The 24,611-nt window shown below is 48.2% G+C and overlaps 1 protein-coding gene across 1 annotated transcript; it reads left to right on the top strand.

The window, feature by feature from the left end:
* The first annotated feature begins 5,102 nt into the window (after window positions 1–5,102).
* MYO1H (myosin IH) lies at window positions 5,103–24,057 on the top strand. The gene is made up of 32 exons (XM_054288518.1): window positions 5,103–5,267; window positions 6,287–6,445; window positions 7,201–7,316; window positions 7,637–7,835; window positions 8,252–8,332; window positions 8,752–8,931; window positions 9,261–9,359; window positions 9,961–10,074; window positions 10,377–10,448; window positions 11,130–11,249; window positions 11,541–11,608; window positions 11,950–12,055; window positions 12,574–12,654; window positions 12,934–13,025; window positions 14,341–14,435; window positions 14,641–14,687; window positions 14,870–14,950; window positions 15,142–15,247; window positions 15,872–15,989; window positions 16,253–16,366; window positions 16,697–16,773; window positions 17,252–17,320; window positions 17,890–17,974; window positions 18,459–18,618; window positions 18,989–19,072; window positions 19,498–19,591; window positions 20,093–20,148; window positions 20,598–20,733; window positions 21,495–21,556; window positions 21,993–22,090; window positions 23,403–23,502; window positions 24,034–24,057. The coding sequence occupies exons 1-32, from the start codon at window positions 5,118–5,120 to the stop codon at window positions 24,055–24,057; spliced, it is 3,243 nt and encodes a 1,080-aa protein (XP_054144493.1). The 5' UTR covers window positions 5,103–5,117.
* The last annotated feature ends 554 nt before the right edge of the window (window positions 24,058–24,611 follow it).

The following is a 24,611-nucleotide window of genomic DNA, read 5'->3' as shown; positions in this document are numbered from 1 at the left end:
TAATTACTGAAAGGAAATGGAGGAATATATGTGTCATGGATTGTAGCGCGTTAAAATGTTTTCTTTTGGGCACAAAAATGTTGTCCTTCAGCAGCGCCGCGATTGTTTCAGGGAGCCTTTTGTGGGGGTTTGGATTCTCAATGGATTATCTGTGAGCGCTCGCTTTTCCAATAGGAATCAAAAGGGTCCTTTGGCAAACTAATGTTTTTCAAAATGGCAGCCATGAAGCCCATTTAGTATTTAAAGTTTGGGGTTTAAAGAAATGTTTGAACTCGGGAGATTTTCTCACTTTTTTTCTTTCTTTTGATTTATGAAAGTGAAGTGGTTCACCTCGACCTCTCCTCTATTGAGAAAGACAGACAGTCACCCTTTAACAAGTCTATAGCAGACCATGCCCTGGAGACAGACAAGAGGCCTTAAGAACTCTTGGCGTTTCCCTGGGCTGTTGATTAACCTTAAAACCCTCTTATTCTGTATTCTTTTGAAAAGAAATTAGGTTACAATGTGTAAATTTTTCCACAGTATAATTGTATTTATGAATTCTCCTGCCTAGAGGAGCGTGTACAGTAGTGCCAGACAGTCCAAGTGCCTCCCTGCACACACAAAATATCCCTTTTCCATGGCTGCTGCATTCCCAAGCACGGTCCATGTCCAGCATTCCAGTTCTGGTAGAAATCTGAACGAGTTTTCCAGAGGTCTGTGCAAAGCCCCAGTGAAATATCTTAAAATCATCTTGTTTTGTTGGCTTTGCTGTGATGGGACGAGCGTAACTTGGTCCTGTGGTGGAATCTGCTATGCTTTAATCCCTTTTTTATGGGCTTCTCATTTATCTGAAAACTAAGCCGAGCAGATGAATTCTCAGGAGCAACACCAAGGTTTCCTCAGGAGAGAGAAAATCTTCCCATTACCCTGTGCTGGCTGTTCTTCCTGGGTGGGGACGTGTCACCCCAAGTCCTGCTGCCAAGATCTGACACTCTGAATTTCCTTTGGGGACAATTGGATGAGTCCTGACTGCTCCTGGAGCAGACACAGGGCATCCCTACAGAGTGCTGCAGTCCTGACCCCGAGGTCACGGCCAGAGGAAGATCCAGGATTGCTGGGACGTGGCCGTGCTCCCCTGCTGACCCTGCCAATGCCTCTGGCAGAACATCTTCCTTTTCCATTCTCCCTGGTCACGGCCCCTTGGGCCGATTCCTCCTGAGAGCCGAGGGTGGAGCAGAGCTGGGGGGTTCCTTGTTGTGATCCCTGCAGCCCAGGACTCCTAATGGGCGAATTCCTGGAGCACATGAGGGGAGCAGGATGGGTCAGGGAGCTGCTGCCTCTCTCAGTAAAGGAATATTTCCAAAACAGAGCTCCCATGTTCCTGAGGGAATGTGTGTTAGCAGTGCTGCTCCCAGCTCAGCTGTGCTGGGCCAGCCTGACACTCTCTATTGGATCTCGTGTCCATTTTGGATCTCGTGTCCATCTTTAATCTCATGTCTATTTTTTACCTCAAGTCTCTTTTGAACCAAATGACTCCAGGGATGTTCACTTGCTGCACTTTCCCATGCCACCACTTTTATATGCTTTTATCTCAGGACTGTAGCTGCAGAGAACAGGCAAAAATAAAAAGTTTGGTGTCACAGAAATTTCCAGGATGCTGGAGCTGTGTCAGTGGGGTTTAGGCTGAATATCAGGGAAAGGTTTTTTCGCCCAGAGGGTGCTGGGTACTGACCAGGCTCCCCAAGGAACAGGCACAGCCCTGAGGGTGCCAGAGCTCCAAAATTTGGACTCCACTCCCAGGGATGCACAGGGTGGGGTTGTTGGGGTGTCTGTGCAGGGCCAGGAGTGAATAATGATCCCTGTGGTCCCTTCCAGCTCAGGATATTCCATGATTCTGTGGTGCCAGGTGGAGACAGAGCTGAACAAACAGCCCAAACTGGGCTTTAGGATTTCTGTGTCCAGCCTTAAATAAGGCTTGAAGGTGATGGGAAGGAGAAGTTCTGCAGAGATCAGAATAGAAATGTGCTCTGGGTGGGAAAAATTAACTTTCTGCTACCAAAACCTGTTTCTGATACCAAATCCTGATTCTGTTGGGATACAGAGGGGTCTAAACAACCTGCCTGATAAACAGGTGCTTTCCCCACTTCTCTGTGGAAATGTGCCTCACTGAGGGTTTTTTAATTTTAAGTTTTGAAAGGTTTTGTTCATCCCCAGTATTTATTAGCTGAGGGTAAGTCAGAAATGCCTTTGCCTGGCTCATGCTCTGAGGCATGAGGAAGAGATCCAGTTCCTGAGTGCTGCTGTAAGACCAAGGGGTCCTGTGGCACAGGAAGGACTCTCCCATTTCTGGAGAACCTGATCCTGCCACGAGTCCCTTTAGGGAGCTCCTCATCCAGCGAGGTGGGGCTTGGGTGGGAAACTCCTTAAATACGGAGCTCATAATTAATGGAAGGAGAATGGAGAGGTCACTTGGTGCTGCACATTTCCCAAATGGATGAGTTTTATCCTGTTGGAAATTGGGGAAATCTCTTTTGTTGCTGTATTTGACAGCTGGGCAGAGGCTGGAAGAGCTGGCACCAAGTGGGAGTTGGCGTCCAGCAGGAAAATAATTTTTGAGTGGAGAAAGCTGCCTGTTGCATATGAAAAAAAAAGAAGGAAAATCCATGGAAACTCCGACTTAAACTGAGTTTTGCAGTGACCTCTAGTGGGAGGCGAGCCGGGAGCTGTGGGAAGGGGCTGAGCAGCGCTGGGAGGCATTTTTTGCCCGGATTTGCCCAAATTTCCCATCAGGAAGGTCAGAACACATCGGTTCACCCCCAGAATCAGCCATGGGTGTTTTGGTGAGAGCAGAAGCTCCTGGAGGTGCTGCCGGCAGCTCCCGGGGCTGGGCGCTGACAGCTCTTGGATAATTCATTAAAGAGGGAGGATGGCGCATCCCTGCCCAAGCAGGGAGCGGCAGAGAGCCCGACACACGATCCTGCGTGTCCGTGGGACTCCATTCCAGCCCCGGGAGCTCTGTGGAAGCAGCACGGGCTGGACAAGGAGGTGAGGGGAGGGTGCAGGTAAAGCAGGACTCAGGTGCGACATAAAAACCACCTCGGGGTTTGCAGGGTGGTGGAAGGGAAATCCGGCAGCTCCGGGACGGTTTGGGGTGTGGAGGATCCTCGAGGAGATTTTCTGCAGTTGGTGGCCCCAGTAAAGCTGGGTTTGGACCTTTTGGTGCAGTCCCCTGCGTGGGTGGGAGCTATGAGGCTTTCACAGGTCCATGGGGTGAGCTGGTGCCCACCTGAGGCTCTCACCTGCATGGTTTGGGCTTTTCCAGTGCTGCCAAAATAGCTGTGGCCTCAAAGTGGTCCTTCTCCCCCCTACACCCTCATATCTTCTATTCTATGGCATTAAACCAAAGAAACATCAATAAGAGCATCAATTGAAAAATGAAGTTTTGATTCTCCGGTGATGATAAATAATAATTTTGCAAAGTTTCTTTCTGGTTTTATAAAGTTTTCTTAACAGATCTTGCTTCAAAGTGGTGCAAACTTTGTCAAAGGAGCTGGCCTGTTCTGTCTGACTCTTTCTCAGGAATTTGTGCTGTGATCCCACAGAGTTCCTCGCAGTTTCCCCGTTGACAGACAAATCCCTGTGGGAAAAGCAAAACCCTTCATTGTAGTGAGGGAGAGGTTTTCTGATCAAGCTCGTGTCTTTAGGAGAGAAAGAAATCTCCTGGCTCCTGAGTGATGAGGGAAGGGAAATAATCCTTTAGAAGAGCAGTGTCTTGCTGGGCTCACGTGCACTGATGAGTCCTGGGGCATCTCTTATTCAGGGAAACATAAAAATTGCAGTGAAATTCCAGAAATGGCTGGGGACAGGGCACTAAAATGTGCTGGGATCATAAAATTATCAGCACCAGCAAAATACTGAGAAAATCTGGGCACAAAACAGCCCAGAAAAGAGTTCAGGAGTTTTGTGTGGTGGGGAGCAGTGTCATTTACTCATTAACATACACGTGAGAGAAGTGGGTTAAGGAAACCTGAGCAGGGCAGATCCTTTCCTGCTTCCCAGCTGGGAGAGAAAGGAAAAGTGCATTTTCCTGAGAGCTGTCAGAAGCAAAACAATAAAACTAAAAATAAAATGAAAAATAAAACTAAAAACCAATAATAATAATAATAATAATAATAATAATAATAATAATAATAATAATATCAGTATTAGTATTAGTATTATTCTTTGTATTATTCATATGATTTGTATTATTTATTTTATTAGTTTTATTAGTTTTATTATCTATTTCTCTCTCCCCCTTCCATGTTCCTCCCCGAACTGGCAGTGGGGTCTCTCCAGGTGTTGGTTCGAGAAACAAAAATCATCCTTTATTTTGTCTTCCAAACTAATGAGCTAAGGACAGGCACAACAAATGGATGAGAGTGGTCATGTGCAGGGGACAGGGAAAAAAAGGATATTAATATTCAAAGGAAAAAGTAGGGAACTTTCTGACAGGAAAGAAAAGTGATCACAATCAGGTAATGCCCTGAAAAATGAGGAATTCTGTATGCTGGAGCTGGGGACAGTCAGCAAAGCAAAAAATGGCATTTCTTGTGTGTGAAGTGAATGCAGATCTGATTTATTCATTTTTTATTTAAACAACCTGCTTTCAGGGGATTTTTCTCTCTGGAGTGTTGTGGTCCTGTTGCTGAGCATAAATCTCAAAACTCAGCTCACTCTTAGAGACACATTCAAAGAACAGGCTGAACTAAAATGGAATACCAAAAGAATAACCTTAAAATTCCTGTTTAAGAGCTGATTTTTCTGAGTTTGCCACAGTCATAAAGGATATTGTGTGGTTGGGTCCTTTGCTCTTCATTTTGTGCAAATCCACCGAGCCCCAATATCCACCAGCGCCTGCAGGCTCATCCCAAAATCCTCCCTCCAGAGTCAGGGTTTGCCAGAGCCCAGCAGAAACTTTCAATTTGCTGCCTATTTCCACTTTGCAAAGCTTCTTCTTTGGAAAAATCAAATTTAAATTAAAAAATGGGGGCAGAACCTGCACAAACAGAGCATCACCATCCTTTTAGTGCTTGGTGAAAACCTCACCCACAACCACAAGGTCCCCTTGAGCAGTGGAGCAGCAAAATGGGACAATGTCCCCAAGGGCAGGAGGAGAACAGCAGAGGTGCTGGGCTGGTGAGCACAGCCTGGAGCTGCTCTGGCTGCTCTGCCACGTTCCTCCTTTAATTTTCCAATCCTGGAACCCTCCAAGGGGAGCTCACTCCAAGGCAATTTGCTCCAAGGTAAGCTGCTCCAACTGTACTGAGTTCATTTCTGTCCATTTATGCCTTAGGATAGGAATTTGTCTCTGAACTGTGTAATCCTGATGTCTGTAAAAACAAAAGGAAACTCTGAAAACCCAACTTTAGCACAATATTACCATGATATGTGTGATGTAGACATAATTTGTCCCACCATAATTTGTCATACCATAATGTGTATGAAATACGTAGACAAAAATGTTTATTTTATTTGCTAGCATGAAATTAGCAGCTTGGTTTAAGTAAATAAATAAATTAAATTAAAAGCACAGTTTATTTTTATAGCCTGGAAATCAAGCTTGACCCTCAGTGAGAATTTCCCAGATAAATCAAATTTCTATCATAAAGCATCAGAAATTGAGGGTGCAAGAGGATTTGGTAGTGTCAGGGACAGCCTTTTTTGCACCTCTCAGCCTTTGGAGAATATGGGGGATGCTGGATTCAAGGTTTATGATCCCCAGGTCCCTCTCTGCTCAGTTTTATCAGCAGTGGCTGTGCCTCTCGCTGGCGTGTGGGGACATCTGCTGCCAGCACTGAAAGCTGGCTTGGAGCTGCTGCTGGGAAGCATTGGGAATCACATTCTTGTGCAGAATGCTGCTGTGAGATTCGTCTTTTTTGCCTACAGGTCAAACCCCTCGCAGCCTTTTCCAGGGATTCTCCATTTTCATGCCTAGATCTGTATAAAGGGAAAAAATAAGGATCTTTCTGGTGTCTTCCACTGTTTATTCCAACTTAATACCTGGAAAATTCTGTCTAGACTGAGTTATTGAGTGTTCAGATCCTGATTACGTGTCCAGGGATGGGTTTATCTCAGTTTTTATGGAAACTGGGATCTTCCTTCCTGCTCACAGGAGCGAGTCTGGACTGGGAAGAGCCTGGATGGAATTGCCACCCTTGGACAAGCTGGAATAATGATCTCTTGGAATTACCTGTGCAAGGCTGATTTTTGTCCCTGGGAAGGGCCCTCTCTCCCCCTCCTGACCTTCATCTTTGTGTTGCAGAAGGAGGAGGTGGACGAGAACGGCGAGGAGATCATGGAGGGGGCTCTGATAGCCCGGGACAAGGTCGGGGTGCAGGATTTTGTCCTTCTGGATTCCCACACCAGCGAGGCTGCTTTCCTCAACAACCTTCGCAAGCGCTACCAGGAGAACCTCATCTATGTAAGTGCCCCTAAAGTGACCATGTGGGTGCTGAAATGTCCCTTAGGTGGCTTTGTTGGTCAGGTCCAGGAGGAACAGCTGAGTATCCTCTGTGTATCTCACAAGGTGTTGGTATTGCCCAGCAGAGTGGTCACCCAGGAGTTATTTATCTGCTTGAACTCATGAAAATAAATCTCAGCTTGTTCTAAGTTACCTTGTAAAGCTTTAAAGGATGTTCAGTAAATGAGAAGGGAATGGAAAGGGGAACGCTGTGATTGAAGGAAGGCAGGACAAGGTTTGTGTGGGAAGGGCTGAGGGTTTTATTTTGTGTTAACTTTAGTAGGAAAAGGGTTCTGGAAGCACCAAGGGATCCCAAATCCTTGCATTTGAATTGTCAGGCTCTGAGCTTGCTCTCATGGTTCAGCTTTACTCATAACCAAGGGGATTTTGGAAGAAGTTTGGGAAGAGTTCTGCTTGGTTGGTTTGGTTCTCCCATAACAAGCTCTGTACCAGTTTTGACATTTATTTGTGCATAATGTCCTCAGGTACTTGGCTCCTCCTTTGGGATTTTGGGATGGAGCAGGTGTCCCTTGTCTCCTCCTTTGGGATTTTGGGATGGAGCAGGTGTCCCTTGGCTCCTCCTTTGGGATTTTGGGGTGGAGCAGGTGTCCCTTGGCTCCTCCTTTGGGATTTTGGGGTGGAGCAGGTGTCCCTTGGCTCCTCCTTTGGGATTTTGGGGTGGAGCAGGTGTCCCACCGGACTCTCTCTCCCTGCAGACCTACATTGGCTCTCTGCTCGTGTCTGTGAACCCCTACCAGGAGCTGGACCTTTACACAGTGTCTCAGATGCAGCTTTATCGGGGCGTGAACTTCTTTGAGCTGCCCCCACACCTGTGAGTGTTCCCCTGGCACCTCTGTGGGTATTCCTAATTTGGGATTTCCCTCTACTGCTCTTCTGCCACCACAGGAGGTGTCCACAGTTTCTAGGCCTGGTTTTTACTGTCAGGCCTTGAGTCAGGCTCAGGTTTTGAGCCCAGCTTTCACATTGGTATCCCTGCCCACAGCGAGGTGATCCCTACCATCCCTTCCAACCATTTTGGGATTCCATGACCCTGTCCAACTCTAAACCAGGAGTAAAAACTCTTGGAAACTTTTGCTATTCCTCCTCCTGTGCCATTCCTAATGGATGTCTCCCCTCTTGTGCCTGTCCCAGCTATGCCATAGCTGACAACGCCTACAGGGTGATGTGCAATGAGTTCAACAACCACTTCATCCTCATCTCTGGGGAGAGTGGGGCTGGCAAGACAGAGGCCTCCAAGAAGATCCTGCAGTACTATGCAGTCACCTGTCCCACCACGGAGCAGCTCCAGACTGTCCGGGACCGGCTCCTGCTCTCCAACCCCGTCCTCGAGGTGGGAAACCAAAGGAAAGCCCAAAAATGCAGAGGGGTTGGAGTTAGTGGCATCACTGCATGAAGATTTCCTACAAATCTGCAGCTCTGAGCAAGAATGGCCAATGTTGGCATAGCCTTTGAAAGAATATTTGGGATTTAGTATCATTTAATGTTAGAAAAATTTGAATTTGGGCGTTTGATTTGAGAATGGCTGGAAGAAATATAAGAAAATAGAACTGCACTGTGCAGCAGTTCCTTGGGGATAGATAAGAAAAATCAGTAATTGGTTTAGCTGAGTTCCACTTAAAAGCTATGGAAATACATTAGTTTGTATTTTTTTAATCTCACTAAATTCAATGGGACTTGGCTGAAGCAGCAAGTCTTGGTTACTCCCAGTGAGGTGAGGAGTGACTTTCCCTCTCTGTTTGCCCCCAGGCTTTTGGGAATGCAAAAACCCTGCGCAACGACAACTCCAGCAGATTTGGGAAGTACATGGACATCCAGTTTGATTTTAAGGTGAGCACAAACCCAGTGGAGCGCTGGGGAAAGGAGCTGTGTCTGAGAAACCTCCTGGATGCTGAGCAGGCAGCCCAGGATTTATTCATTCTTACCCTGCACATTTCTGACCCTGTTTTTGCAGACCTTGCATTTTGCAGGTGAGGTCACTGGTTATCCATCCTGAAAACTTCCAGCCTTGCTGGCAATCCTGGCAGTGCTCCACGGAAAGCTGATAGAGAGTTTTAAAACTCAGGTTACTTTTACAGGACAGCAAATCCTTGTAGTGTTGCTGGACACTCTTAAACAAAAGGTGGCAGATAAATGACAGAAGACTTTGGCTTTTCCTGAGCTTGTTCCTCATTCCTGGAAGTAAAGAAGCAGCAATCACAGGGATTATTGGTATTTTTGGTGTTGATCTGCCTGCTTTGCTGTGCCAGGGAGCTCCAGTGGGAGGGCACATCCTCAGCTACCTGATTGAGAAATCCAGAGTTGTCCACCAGAACCACGGAGAGAGGAATTTCCATATTTTCTACCAGCTGCTGGAAGGGGGAGACAAGGAACTGCTTGGCTGGCTGGGGCTGGAGCGTAACCCCCAGAAATACGCGTACCTCATCCAGGTCAGTGGGAGCTGCAGCTCATCAGGAATTGTAAGGATGGAAAATACAGCTCGGGCAGAAGGTGTTCTTACCCTAAAAATATGGGGTGGCTGGAAGATCAAGCTCTGCACAGCCTCACCCAATTTGTGGTGATGTTCTCTTTGATTTATTTGGGGTTTCCAGTATAAACTGAAAGATTTGATCAAAGGAGCCATGCTCAGGATTAATAACAGTGAAAAAACTCACTGAGGGAACTGGCAATGAAAGCAGTGTGCCCAGAAGTATCTGTGTTTGCTGGTAATAAAGGTTCTTTGCCAATTAATTGTACTAATTAATCTTTTGCTGCCCAGGGTCGATGTGCCAAAGTGTTTTCTATCAATGACAAGAATGACTGGAAAATTGTCCGGAAAGCTTTTTCCATCATTGACTTCACTGAAAAAGATATGGAGGTACTGCTGGTGAAAGGGGGCTGAACAAAGGGATTTCAGAGAGGAGGGCTCTGCTCTTTTCCTGAAGTGATGGGAGCAGCCTTGGAGAGGGGTGAAGGGTGGAACAGGACAACTTTGGGTGGTCAGGACTGAAGGGGCTGACAAGAAACATGGAGAGGGACTTTGTACAAGGGCCTGGAGTGACAGGACAAAGGGGAATGGCTTCCCATTGTCACAGAGTAGGTTTGGATCAGATATTGGGAAGAAATTTGGTCCCTGGCACAGGTTGCCCAGAGAAGGTGTGGCTGCACCATCCCTGGAAGTGTCCAAGGATGGATGGGGCTTGGAGCAACCTGGGATAGTGGAAGGTGTCCCTGCCCTGGCAGGGGTGGAACTAAATGATCTCTAAGTTCCTTTCCACCCCAAACCACTCTGGGATCCCATGATTCAGTGGGATTGAGGGAGTGGGTGGTGAAGGGCACGATGCCAGGGGTGGAACTGGATCCTCTGGTTCACCTCCTTCAGCCCGGCCAAAAGTTCTGTAATTAATGATAGGAAATACCAGCACCACCCCACAGGGCTGTGATGAGCCATGTTCTAATGGAATATCTCCCATTATCAGCATCTCTTTGGAATCGTTGCCAGTGTCCTGCACCTCGGGAACATCCAGTTTGAGGAGGACAGCAATGGCCACGCCATCATCCGCGACGGCTCCCAGATCAAGTGGATTTCCAAGGTGCCTCTGCCCAGATGGGCCCAGAACTCCCAGTGCTGGGAGGAAAACCTGAACCTTGCTGGGATTTTCTTATTGGTACCAAATATTTATCCCCAAAAGCACGAGGATAACTCTAAAAACACCCAGCTTTTGTTGTAGAGCACCTTGAGTTTTTCTCCCTGAAATTTCCTGATTTCCTGTGGCTCCAAGATGGGGGTGGCTGGGGAGGGGCTGGGAGTTGTGCTCTGCTGATCACACAGTGCTACTTATTTAATCAGGGACCTGTGGCTGTGCTCTGAGTGCAGATATTTCTCTCCCTGCAGCTCCTGGGTGCTCACCTGTCCATCCTGCAGGAAGCTCTCACAAACAGGAAGATCGAAGCCAGATCCGAGGAGGTACCAGGGAGTTCTGTGTGGTCCCAGATTAATATGGGAGACTCCTAACTGGTGGGTGGGTGAGGAGCCATTTCTGAGTGTAAACCAGATCCCTCTGGCTGTCCCTCTTCTCCTCCACATCCCCTCCTTCCAGCTTGAGATGTTAAACTGAAATATATTGGAGTTTTATTGCTGAACAAGGGAGGAGCTGTTAAAAAGCTGGAACAGGGACTTGTATTGGAGCCAAACAATTTCCCCTTGCCCAGACCACAGTGCTTCCTGGGAAACTGGGCTGCACAGAGAAAAATACTGGTAAAAACCACACTTTTAACTTTTTATATTTTTATTTTAATAATATAGAAGTAAAGTGAGGTCAGAATATTTTCCTGCTTCATCTAAATTAATACTCACCAAAATGTAGTGCCCCAAACCTGCTGGGATACACCAGACTGAAGGAACACTGGTGCAAAATAAAAATAAAGCTGTAGGGAAAATCGGGCAATTTCAGAGTGGTTTGTGTTGGAAAGGACCTTAAATGACCCAATTCTAACCCCCTGCAGGAATTGCTGCAGTCCAGGGTGGATGTGCTGTGCTGTGGGACAATGTGGCTGCTTCTCCAAGCCACAGATGTGACCTGGCTGTGCAGAGGTTTGCTCTGATCCCCTGTGATGTTCATCTTCTCTGGGATATCTTTATTTCCAGGTGCTCAGCCCACTGAATGTGGATCTGGCATTCTACGCCCGGGACGCCGTAGCAAAAGCAATTTATGGAAGGACTTTCACATGGCTGGTCAACAAAATCAATGGCTCTCTTGCCAACAAGGTTGGTTCCTTGTCTGGGGTCCTGAATGCTCCTAAAATGCTGAGCAGTTTCTCCAGAGAGGCTCCACAACCCTCATCACCAAATATCTGGGATGTTGGGTAATTGCTGCTGGGACATCCCACAGCCCTAAGCTGGAAAACCCTTTAGTTACTCCCTGTTAAAGAGTTTTAGCAGTTCATTACCTGCCTTAAAGTGGCTTCTCTGCTGAGATTTCTCTGAAAGTTTGAAGCTCAGGTGAGACCAGCCACCTGCAGGGAAGGAGCAATGGCAGAGCAGGGGTGTTTTTGACAGGACCCCTCTCAGAAAACAGTTATTGGCCTGCTGGATATTTATGGCTTTGAAGTGCTGGACACAAACAGGTAAGAGCTGGGATTTGGGGTGACCTGGGGGTGCATGACATTCCGGCATTAATTTTTGGGTGTGCCCTCAGCCCACTACAGGGCACTAAAACCGGGGTGCAGGATTTGCTGGAACCCAGGAAAAGATTTGCCTTGGTGCTGTGGTGCAACAGTGTGGGAGCAAGGGGTGGGTTTGTTTGTGTGGGAATGGGGGGTTTGTTCCATGGAAAAATGGGGAATTTGGTCCCTGTGGAAATGGGGGCTTGGTTTCTATTTGGGAATGGGTGGTTTAGTCCATGGAGGAAGAAGCAAAAGTGCCCCTGGATCACATCAAACCTGCTGCTCATTTAACCTCCCTGAAGTTTTGAGCAGTTCTGCATTAATTACTGCAATGAGAAGCTGCAGCAGCTGCTGATTGAGATGACCCTGAAGGCAGAGCAGGAGGAATATGAACTGGAAGGCATTGAGGTAAATTATATTTCCCCCTCCCTTTTCCCTTTGAACTGCCATTGCACTGAATGCTTTTGATCACCAGTGTGAAAGTCATCCTGCTTTTTTAGATTGTTATTGTTCCCATGGGAAGTGTAGGATTTACAGGGGTCTCTCTTTCTGCAGCGCTTTTGAAGTGCAATTTAGCCCAGATTTAATTGACATCATTTAAGGAAGAAGTAGGACTTCCCCAAAACTCAGATGCTCAGCAGTGACAGTGTCCCAGGAGAATGAGGGATTCCAGCAGTATAAAACATAGGAGGATGGAGAGGATTTATGCAGAGAACAAGAGGATGGTGTGGGCTGCTGGGAGCAGGAGAACTCTGGAGTGGGATCCTGGATCATTGTGCTGTCCCCTTTTCTCTCAGTGGATCCTAATTCTCACCACTCATTTCAGTGGGATCTGAGGCTGTATCTTATTTAAGTACCAAAGAACTTTAAAAATTGCAAAGAAAAAGTCTTAATCTAAAACTGCTCTTCCTTTTTCCCTTTTCCAGTGGGAACCGATCCCATATTTTAACAACAAAATCATCTGTGACTTGGTTGAGCAGAAGCACAAAGGAATAATCTCCATCCTGGTAAGAACAGAGGCCTGTGCCTTGCTCTAATGGTTCTTAATCACATTTCCCCCTCTAATTATGGGATGGGTCTGTGTTATCCAGAACATAAACACAGATTCCTGTAACAAACACCCAGAGGATGAGACAGGGAATCTGGTTTTGAGGGGAGTTAAAGGTGGGGGATGTTCTGCTTCCCCTGCAATGGAGCTTTGGGTTTGTGGGGCAAAGTTGTCCTAAATTTTGTTGAGGGGAGAATGTGAGCTCAGAGCAGCTCTGATCCAGTGCCTGCTGTTGCAGGATGAGGAGTGCTTACGGCCTGGGGAAGCGACTGATTTGAGCTTCTTGGAAAAGCTGGAAGAGAAAGTAGGAGACCATGCCCACTTCGTGACGTATGCATTTACCCTCTGTATCCTACCCCAGACCCTTCCCATCCCAAACCCCTGCCAGGGCTGGGGAGGGAACAATCTCTGCCTTGTCCCAGAGGGAATCAAAGAGCCCATCCAGTGTCTGATGTTGGGAATCTCCACTGGTGGATCCGGGGTGCTGGGAGGTGTGAGCAGGGCTCTGTCTCTTCACTGCTCTGATGCTGAGCTTTGAGTCTGTCGTTCCACACCAAAATTAGGGGATTTTAACCCAGGATTTTAGCCCAGAAAGGTTAAATGGCTTTGGCCATAGATGGCTTTGGTCCCCAGGCACTCCAGGAAAAGCTGAAGATGTTGTGACAAGGAGCCAAATGCCTGAGGCTGAGGGGGGATATGTAAATATTTACACCCATCTTGTTCTGTGTGAGCTTGGAGTATGAAGAGGGGAGAAAATGCTCGTGCTCCTCTCCCCCAGATGAGTGACATTTTGGTTCATACTCCATTTGGAGGGGGTTTGGATCCCGTTTTGGTGGCAGCTGAGCGCGTTGGCGCCGGGCTGTGCTGGCACTTCCCTGCAGGAGCTGCTGAAGGGCTGTGACAAGTCATCAATTGAGAGTCACAGTGCTGAGCTGTCACTGTTCCTGCAGCTCTGAACTCCGCCACAGCCAAGTGGAAAATTTGTAGCCAACTTCCCTGTCACCACAAGGTGCCTTAATGCTGTTCTGCCTGATTAAAAGCTTTAAATAGAAGCGCTGGAGCTGCTTCCACGGGATCTGCTCTTGGAAGGAGCTTTGATACACGAACGTGCTGTTGTGACACTCAGCTCTGCTATTTGTGACTGCTTACAAAGCTGAAAATTCAGCTGTGAAGTTGCTCTTTTTTTTTCTTGTTTAGTTCTTTTTTTTTTTTCCCTCAGGAATCCTTGCTTTCTGAAATATTCCTGTTATTCTCGAACTTTTGGATTTTTCCTTTGTATTTGGGTTCTTGCTCTAGGGCAAAAATGTCTGAAATCCTTTCCCCCCTGGGTTTGCTTTGGGATTGAGGAAGCTGGTGTTTTTTTCCCCCACATAAGCAGTAAAAATGTATTTAAATGGATGTTATGGGAAGAAATAGAAATACTTCTGGAATGGGTGATCTCTGCCAAATGGCCATGAGTAGATCCCAGGTATCCTGAGGAGTTTGTGGGAGCTGCCAGCAGGGAGAGATGATGGTTTGCTCAAGGTAACTGCACAGTCAGACCCCATCAATAGGATCAAACACCACCTTTCCAGCTGTCCCCAAGCTGAGGGAATCTCTCTGCTGCTCTTTCTCCTGGTGTTCTGTTGGGTTTTCCCCCCGGTAGGCGCAAGCTGGCGGATCAGAAGACGCGGAAATCAATCGACTGGGTGGATTTCCGCCTCCTCCACTACGCTGGAGAGGTCACCTACTGTGCTGTGGGTGAGTGAGAGTGGCCAGGCTGGAGTTCCTGAGCTCTTAAAATGCTGTGGATGATGGTGACTTGATGGGCAGAGGAATTACAAAATCCCTGCCCTCTGCAGGCACTGACCTGCAAGTCTTAAATGTGGCTGCAGTGAGAATTTTGAGGATGTGAATGTTCCTGTTTTCTTTTTTTATTTTCTTTTAATTCAATTCTTTTTTTCAGGATTTCTGGAGAAGAATAATGATCTGCTGTACAGAAACCTGAAGGAGGTAAGCACAAAAAAAGGGATGCTGCTCTTTTACATCACCTGCTTTGTGCAGAAGATTTATTTACTCTGTGTAGCAAACAAAAGCATCCTTTTCTCCTTAGCACTGATCTTTAGGGCTGTGCTGCTCCCAGGGGGAATAGAAGGGCTGCTCAATAGGACAACTTTTATCTCCTCCTGTTTTAGGTGCTGTGCAACTCCAAGAACAGCATCATCAGGGAGTGTTTCCTCCTGTCAGAGCTGGACAACAGGAGGAGACCAGAGACTGTGAGTTCTGTCTTCAGTCTTAATTCTGATTATCAACCCAGCTCCCTAGGCCTTGGTTTAATCCCTGATCCCAAAAACTGCAGGCTGCCATCAGCTTTTGCTTCCAGGTTTGAGCTGGATGCAGGGAGTCCATTTCCCTTCCTGCAGGGAGGAGTTCCAGAGCTCAGGAAGTCCTTTTGATGCTGTCCTAGGTTGCAACCCAGTTCAAGAACAGCCTGACGAGTCTGATTGAGATCCTGATGTCCAAGGAGCCCTCGTACATCCGCTGCATCAAACCCAATGAGAACAAGGAGCCTGGTGAGGCTGGGCCTGGAGGCTCTGCTGAGTCCAAGGAATGGGCAGAGGGATTTCTTTGGAGCAGGGTGCAGTGTGTGTATGTTGTGGAGATGTGTGGGAACCCAGGAAATTCCTCTGGCTGCCCTGGAGGGCTGGAGACCCTGTCAGGGGTCTCAGAGACCTCGGCACAGAGGCCAGGACCCCTGTGCCTTTGATTTAGCCCTTGGGAAAAACAATTACCAACCTTTACATGAGGGATTACAAGCCACGACAGTTTAAGTAGAATGATAGTGAATTTATCATGGGGTGAAAAAGTAGATTTTCAGGTTTTTAGAATGGGGGTTCAGGAGGAAAGATGGAGGGATCTGGGTGCGTCCAGCCTTTCTCATTCTTCTTCTTCTGGGCCTCCATCTTCTGCTGTGATGGTGGGACTTTTGGATTGGTTTAGAGTAGAAGCTCACTGTCTAACATAGGTGATAGGTATTGGAAAGTAAATATCATGATTAAACACTGTTTAAGCTGGCAGCGAATTTGTCCCCATGGGTAACTGAGGATTTGGTTCCTTCCTGATTTCCCCCAACACACGGGGACGTGGGTGAGCTTCCCCAGGCAGAACTGACCAGTGGAGCTGTGCTCTTGCTGCAGGGAAGTTTGATGATTTCCTGATCCGACACCAGGTGAAGTACCTGGGGCTGATGGAGCACCTGCGGGTGAGGCGTGCCGGCTTCGCCTACCGCCGCAAGTACGAGCTCTTCCTGCAAAGGTGAGGGGGCTGCCTCCCCTCTGGCCCGATAACCCTGCCCTCCTGAGGGCTGCAGAGCAAGCCAAACTCCTGTCCTAGCAGTGAGAATTATCAGCAGAACCCCTTGTGCTTCAAAAATATCCTTTGCCTGTTGTTATCTGCATTTTTTTATCTGCGTTGGCATCTCCTGCCTTGAGTGAAGCAGAGGGAATTTCAGGGGTAACTTCAGGAAGGATTTCTTCAAACTTCAGGTTGTTTGCATTGATGTCCTGCTGATGTTTCAGGTACAAAAGTCTCTGCCCAGCTACCTGGCCACACTGGCATGGGCCAGCAGCAGAGGGTGTGGAGAGACTCATCAAACACATTGGTTACAAGCCTGAGGAGTACAAATTGGGAAGGTAAGTGCCTTGCTCTGGCTGCTCAGTGTTTGCTGTCCTGGATCCTCTGTCCTGTCTGTGACAGGAGCAAGGAGAGAGATAAAACCCTCAGATGCACAAATTTCCTCATTATTTTTACCTGTTTCCATGGTAAAAATAATTTTTTTAAAAAATAAACCTGTTTCCAACCTCATTTCTTCCATTCCTGTGTTAAGGCTCCAGCTTCTCCTGCTTCCCTGGGCAGCCCAATGCAGCTCAGGCTTGGGTGGCATTGCAGCTGTTTGGGGGTCTCTGAGCCTGCTCAGGAAGGATGGCTCACCATGGATAACCTGCTCCTGGTCTCTTTTTCAGAACCAAAATATTCATCCGTTTCCCAAAGACCCTGTTTGCCACAGAAGATGCCTTTGAGTACAGAAAGCACCTGCTGAGTAAGGTTCCAGTTCCCTTGGTCTGGGATCTTCCTGCCTCTGGCTTGGGTGGGACCTGGGATGGTGGAAGGTGTCCCAGCCCATGGCAGGGATGGAATGGGATGGGCTTTAAGGTCTCTGCCAACCCTGGTCTGCACAGCTCTCAGAATCCATGGAAAACTCAGTAAAGTTGCTCCAGGCTGGGGGGAAATCCCTTGAATTGTGGATTTGTGGCTCCTTTGGAGCTCCTCAGTCCTATGAGTACCCCCCTGTCCATGCCCAGATGCACCAACAGCCTTTCCCTTGGGGTTGGGGTCTCTTCTGTCTCATGCTGGGGGGTTCCTTGAGAAGCAGAACTGAAGGGCGTGGTGCCTACAGGGCATGGTGCCCACAGGGGCAGCTTCTGGTACCCTCTGTCCCCTGTGCCATGGAGGGCAGGAGCTCAGCTCCTCACCCCCTGAGCCTGCAGGTGCCACTGATGTCTCTGCTTTCTTTCCAGTTTCAAGGCTCCAGGCCAAATACAAAGGATTCCTTGGGAAAAGAGCCTACCAGAAGAAGAGGAAAGCAGGTACAGGCTCTGCCATGGGGTATTCTCTTAGGGCTGGGGGCTTTCCACAGGGCCTGGAGCCCTGTGAGGTCCCAAATCCTTGGGGCTGTGGGCAGCACTTGGGGTTGTTGGGGTCACAGGAGGTGGCAGCTGCACTCAGAGCATTCCCAGAGCTTTTCCAGAGGTTCCTTGAGTTCTGTTTGGATGTTCACACCACGAGCTGCTCTTAGCTCAGCTGTGGGAGCAGCTCTGAGCAGCCTCTGTCACATACTGGGGACATTCTGGGGTACCTGGGGGTTGATCCTCAGCTGCTGGGGTGAAAAGCTGTCTTATCCCAGCAGGCTGATGTGAAGTTCAGGCTCAAAGCAGCTTTCTGGGCTGTGGGCAGGGACAGCGGGAGGCAGAGCAGGGACAAGGCCTGGCCTTGATGCTGAGCCCCACAGCACAGGTGGAACTTGATCCACCACAGAGAACAAAACCTTCCAAACTTGCTGTTCCCACCAGCTGCTTTTATAGCTGCAGAATAACCAGTTTTAGCTCCTGCTGGGTGAATGTGAAGGCCAAAGCCCAGGAATTATTCCCTCTTGCAGCAATCAAGCTGGAGGCCTGCTGGAGAGGAGCCCTGGCACGGAGGGCAGCCAAGAAGAGGACGTGGGCAGTGCAGATCATCAGGAAGTAACTGTCCCAACCACATTGCCCAGCCACAGAACCCCACAATGGTTTGGCTTGGAAGGGACCTCAAAGCCCATCCAGATCCCCCTCCTGCCAAGGGGACATCTCCCACTATCCCACATTGCTCCAAGCCCTGTCCAACCTGGCCTTGGGCACTTCCAGGGATCCAGGGGCAGCCACAGCTTCTCTGGGAACCTGTGCCAGGCCTCACCACCCTCACAAGGAAGGATTTCCTCATAATTTTTCTCATGCCCCTCCATTCTCTTCATCCTCCCTCTCCACTCCCCTGAACCCTGAAGCTGAGCTGATTCCTTCAGAACTCCAAAGCGCTGTGGTTTGGCCAACAGAACCAAATATTGTTAATATTTAGAATATTCTAAATCTTGAGATTTCCATGGCTGACCCTCAGTGTTAACACCAGTGATCCTTAGCTTGTCCTTCCTCTAATTTCCATGGATTTCTGGAGGTCACAGGGTATTTTCTGTAGGTTCATAAACGGCTTCATCAATCGGAAGAAACCCCTCTGTGAAGAGAACAGGGACTTTGTGAGGCTTTCACAGTATCACTACCTGATGAAGCTCCGAGACCACCTCCCAAAAAATGTCTTGGACAAGAGCTGGCTCCGGCCTCCCTCCATCCTGGAAGAGGTGAGGGGTTCTGGAGGCTTTGGGAGAGGTGGAGGTGGCCCCTGTTTGGTGGCCACGTGTGTGCACATTCCAGGTGGGAGAAGGTGATCTGCTGCTGGCTTATCCTCTGTTCAGAGCCTTTGGAAAACCTCAAGATCTGCTGTGTTTGGGTGGGAATGGGTGGAATGCACTGTGGTTGGTCTTTTCAAGAGAAATTATGAAGTTCTCTGTTGGTTTAAGCAATAAAAAGGGAAAATGCACTGACGGAAGAGTGAACTCACAACCCCTAATAAAGACAAAATTAATCCCATGGGGTTCTAGGCTCGTGGCACAGACAGAGCTGTTTGTACAGCTGCTCTACTTTATTTTTTCCTGATTTTTTTTAATGCAGACATCTGAGATGCTCCAGAAACTCTGTGTGAGGAACCTGGTGAGGAAATACTGCCGAGGGCTCACTGCCGAGAGGAAAGTGCAGGTAACAACCCCTGGAATGCAAATGTGGCAGTTCAGAGAGCTGTGATCCCTGAGGATCACCTGGGACACAGGCAGCACCTTCTGATCCTGCTGCTCCAGTCAGTTCCTCAGGGATAAGAGCAAGCTTCTCATCATAGGACAGCAAGCTCCTGGAGCCGGCTGTCCCTCATGATGGAGAGAGCAGAGAGGTAGAGCTTAATTTATGGCACAAAATCTGCTCTCCATATAATTGGGAAAGATCCATAAATATCAAAAATCTGTAAGATTTTCCCAGAATAACCCAAAGCTCTCAGGAGAAAAGCATCACAATTCCAAGATTCCATGTGTGAGCAGCAGGATGCTGTGGAGTGGCAGCGTTTGCACTGTCCCTGCTGGTGCTCCCTGTGGTGGAGTTCTGAGGGTCAAGGCTGTTCCTTCTCCAACCAGCTGCAGCAGAAGGTGGTGACCAGCGCTGTTTTCAGTGGGAAGAAGGAGGGGTACCTGGAGAGCCTCAGCCAGCCCTTCCTGGAGACCCGCCTGAGTGAGTGCAGCAAACCCCTGCAGGCCTCAGCCACGTCCTCCTGGCTCTGTGAATTCCTGCCTGACCAAACAGACTCTTTTTCCAAGAGAAATTCCCTCCTGGCAGAGGCAGCATCACCTGCCAGTGGAGTTCCTCCCTGTCACATCCAGTGACATGTCACCACTGCTGGGTTGTTCTCAAACTGGGATCCATAAAACTGAGCAGAATTCCCTGGGGGCTGGGATGGATGGACCAGGGTCTGAACCAACAGCAGACCCAAAACCAGGCAGAAACTCCCAGTGTGAATTTACTTGTCAGGCAGGAAAAGTCACCAAAATGGGTCTGGGAGCAGCTGGAGGTGACCACCCTCAGTTTGGAAGGGAGCATTCCAAGGGGAAAAAGCCAGTTGGGGTGAAGACAGCTGAACCAGCTCTCTGGAGTTTGCTGGGAGGTGGGGAGTGTCTGTCTGGGGCTGTGGCTCTGGCACCCACACCCAGTTTCTCTTTCTGGTTTGCTCCTCAGAAGAGAATGACCTAAACCCCAAAGTGCTGCAGCTCATCCGTGGGGAGAACATCAAGGTAAGGGAAGAACTCTTGGAATTATATTCACTGGAGCCCTGGAGCTGGTTGCTCACACAGGGACTGATGAAGAGCAGAGCCGCCATTTCCTTGCTTTTAAATTTGAGATGGGTCTCAAAATAATTGAGATAAATAATTGAAATAATTGAAAACCTAATTAAGAGTTATTTAAGATTCCTTTTAATGAAAGCTTAAAAAACATTCCTAGCCCTGTCCAGGAGCAGAGCTGGAGTGTCCCTGCACTTCCCATGGCTATGGCATAGAAGGCACAGGGACCCCATCATTCCCAGGATTTTGCCTCCTGGATTTCCCAGTGTAGGGAATCCAGATCCCTGTGAGCTGAGACCTGCAGCTGCTCCTCTCTGAGCTGCTTCCAGTCAGGAGAATCCAACCCCCTGGATCAGGAGCTTGCAGGGGTGGAGATGCTGATTCCAGCTCGTTGTTTGCAGTACGTGACGCCCGTGGTGAAATACGACAGGAACGGGTTCAAGGCGCGCGAGCGGCTCCTGGTGCTCACCCAGAGCTCGGCCTACGTGGTGGAGATGGCCAAGATCAAACAGAAAATCGAGTATTCCACCCTGAAAGGTACCTCTGGGAGTCACTGTCCAAGGCTGGGTGGAATTAGGAGCAACCTGGACTAATAGGACAGGTGGAATGGGATGATCCTAAATGTTCTTCCAACCCAAACCACTCCACGATGGTTCTGTGGGTTGTTGTGGGGATTGCTGTCCTGCCAGGCATCCTTTAGGAAGGATGACATTCTGAAACTTTGTCTTGCAAGGATATTGGAATGATCTGTCCCTCTTTTCCTGGGGGCTGGACAAAGACTTGAAGGATGATTTTATGAGTAAGAGTTCCTGGAAATGTTTAAACGCAGGAGGACGTCACTTTCTGCTGACAGGGAGAAAAAATAACCCAAACCTTTCCTATTCTGTTTGTGGGTATTTTTAATCCTGGCACTGTTGGAACTACAGTTCTGGAGTAGAATGGATCCTTCCCCCTCTTCTGTTACCAAAATCCAAGGCACCAGGGAAAGGTTTGGGGCAAACAGCTCATGCACGTGTTTAAATCACCACTGTTGGAATTGTGCTATGGACAATGGGTGACATAAAGGGACCTGCAGAAGATATTTTGAAAATTCAGATTGATTAATCAATGTAAGAGCTTTGTGTGTTTTGCTCTAAGAATGGGAATATTCACTCTTAAGGAAGGACAGAACCCTCCTTCAGGAATGTGATTTCCCCTGTAACCACATGGGGCTGGAGTTATTTCTCCTGGGGGAAGGAGATGAAGGTGGTGTGGAGCTGCGTTTGGTATTTCCCTCTAATTTTGGACTTCTTTTGAAGGGATCTCCACCAGTAACCTGAGTGATGGGATCGTGGTCATTCATGTTCCTGAGGACAAGAAGGTAGGAAATGGGGATGGTGGTTCAAGTGAGGGGCTGATGCCTCCAATATCATCCTATAACTCCTGGAGTGACACAATTCCTGGTGTTTATTCAGTGTGTAATCAGCCAGGCCTTTACATCCTTGTTATCTCAACATGACAACTTTCACTTGGAATCCCAACCTGCCAGGAACTGGTGGAGAATGAGAAGATTCCCCCTAGGCCTCCTTTTCTCCAGGCTGAGCTCCCCAGCTCCCTCAGCCCTTCCTGGTGTGGCTGATTCTCCATCTCTGTACACATTTCTGCCTTTTTTTAGACCAAATAAATCCTAAATAATCCCTGGAGAAGATGTTTAAATTGGTCACTTCTGCCCGGTAGTCATCCCAAAGGAGTTTCTCTGCACCATCAGGTGCTGGGGTGATGCCAGGTGACTTTATCCCTCTTTTTTTTGTTTCCAGGGAGATGTGATCCTGCAGTGTGAGCACATCTTTGAGACAGTGACCAAGCTCTGCATATTGGCCAACAAGCAAAGCGTGGTTAAAGTGGTGAAGGGAAGGTAAGGAAGGCAGGAAGGTGGGTGGGTAGCACTGGGCAGGTTCAATTTTATGGGAATAAAAATTTTTAATTCAATTTTTAGGCCTGGATTAGGTCAAGACTGTTGAATCACCCCAGCAGACAGTGCCCAAAACTGGGCAGGTCTAGTGCAGCAGCTCCTCTGTTTTTGTGACTTCCAGAGGCACAGGGAGATGAAATGGGATGCACTGAGAGAAAATGTATTAAAAATCATTCCAATGAGTCCTTGTACCTTGCTAGGGATGCTGCTCTGCTCTGACAGCTGCCCATGCCCCACCTGCCTAAACCCAACCTATTTCTAGGTGATTTTATTTTAAACCCACTTTTTTTTTCAGTTTTCTGGTGTGACCTGGGCGTGAGGTCGTGGCTTTAGTGGTCCCACAGGGGATCCCATTAGCCTCAGGAAAGCCAGCTGGGAAGCTGTGGGTCACATCAGGACAAATGCTCCTCTCCCAGAAGGATTGAGGAGGCCCAAAATGTGATTCCTCCTCCCAGTGCCAGCCCCGAGCTCCTGGCAGGTGGATGCAGCCCATGTCTCCAGCTTCTCTGGGAATTGGAGCTGGCAGGTGAAACCTGCACTTCTGCTCCAGCTTTTCAGCCTGGCCTTTGCATTTCAGCTCTAATTAGATTTGGTGTGCTCAGTGCTTTCCTCCAGGTCAGATCTGCTTAGCTTCCAGTGCTTAATTGCACCAAGAACACTCAAAAAGCCTGAGCTGGGCAGCCTTGTTCCATCCATCAACCCCTTGGGCTCGCTGGGATAATGCAATTGTTTAGGAAATTCACCTAAGCTGGAGGCTCTGATCTGCTCCTCTAACGAGATTTGCCCAGGGAACAGAAATAAAGGGGGTTTGGAGTAAAGCCTCTTGTGGGGAGGGCTCTCCAGGGGCTGTGGTGGTGTTCACAGGGGTCCCAGGATGAGGGAAGAGATGAGAATGTTGACTCCATGTTTCAGAAGGCTGATTTATTACTTTATGATATATATTATATTAAAATGATATATTAAAACTATACTAAAAGAATAGAAGAAAGGATTTCATCAGAAGGCTTGAAAGGAACAGAAAAGAAATGATAATAAAATCTTGTGACTGACCAGAGAGTCTGAGACAGCTGGACTGTGATTGGCCATTAATTAAAAACAACCACATGAGACCAATCACAGATTCACCTGTTGCATTCCACAGCAGCAGATAATTATTATTTACATTTCGTTTCTGAGGCCTCTCAGGAGAAAAAAATCCTAAGGAAATGATTTTTCATTAAATATGTTTGTGACAAGGGCCCTCCTGTGCTTCCAGCCTCCGGTTCCGCGTGGGCTCCGGCAAGGAGGGGACCATGGTGTTCACCGTGGGGCCAGAGCCTCAGGTCTTCAAGGACAAAACTGGACAGCTGACAGTGGTAAGGACTCAGCTGGGCCCAGGGAGGCACCTGGTGCTTCCTCCTTTGGATCTCCACCTGCAGAGAGCACAGTCCCTCCTTCCTACCAGGCAGGAGGTGACCACCCCGTCATTGTCACCTGCAGGAGGTGATCCAAGACAGGGCTGGGAGCTGCAGCTGCAGGGATTGTGCAGGAATTGGCCCCAGGGATGGGAGAACAAGGCTGGTTCCTGGTGTGGGCACTCAGAGAATTTAGTCTGACCCAAACTCAATGTGCACCAGCAAAATGAGGCCTCAGGGGATGTTTTCCACCTCCCTCAACCAAGTTGTGCCTGAAATTGGTTGGGAGATGGAGGGAAGGCACTTCTTGTCACCCAAGCAGGTCCTCTGAGGAGCTGCCAGCTCCAAGGAAGAATTTCAAGTGGAATTCTCCATCCTGCAGATGAAGGGAATTGCCTTTATGTACCAATGGGCAAATGGGAACTCCACCACCACCTCTCTTCCCACCTCGAGAATTCCTGATTTAATGGCTCCTTCCTCTTCTCCTCCCAGGTATCAACCCCAAAAAGGTCTTGATGAGAACCAGTTCCTGTTCCCTTGACTGGGGACAGAAGGGAGCCTGCAGGATGAGACCAGCCCTCACATCTCCCCTGGAATCTCTGATGCCACAGGGCTGCTGTGATTTGAGAGTTTGTTTGCATCTTTTAGGCTCTTTTTTTATAGCTTAAAATTATTCAAGTATAGATAAATAAAATCCCTGACGTTGCTGTAACGCTCCCAGCAGGAGACACTCGTTACATGGTCACAGGGACATTCATCCCCAAAGTTCCAGGGTAAAATCTCCATCTCTGAGAGGTCAGGAAGGATTAGGACAGAAGCCAAAAGGCTTTTCTAGCTGTGCTTTGACTCACTACTCAGGAGCACTGCAGGAAATGCAGAGCAGTATTAACCCAGGTCTAAAACCAAATTTTCTCAAGGCAGAGAGAATCCCAACAGCTGGGCCTCTCCCACAGGGAGGGCTGGGAGGTCATACTGACATTAATTAGGATGGAGATCTGATATTTCATCCAAAAAAATTCCTCCAGTCACACAGCCCATGAGGATATTGAGCTCCAAGCAAGTAATAAAGT

The sequence above is a fragment of the Melozone crissalis genome, unplaced genomic scaffold (genome assembly GCF_028551555.1).
Source record: "Melozone crissalis strain CALT ecotype California unplaced genomic scaffold, PUWL_Pcris_2 ptg000063l_1, whole genome shotgun sequence".
Taxonomy (NCBI): Eukaryota; Metazoa; Chordata; class Aves; order Passeriformes; family Passerellidae; genus Melozone; species Melozone crissalis.
Note: the sequence above shows the minus strand (reverse complement) of the source record. Positions and strands in the feature narration are given on the sequence as shown.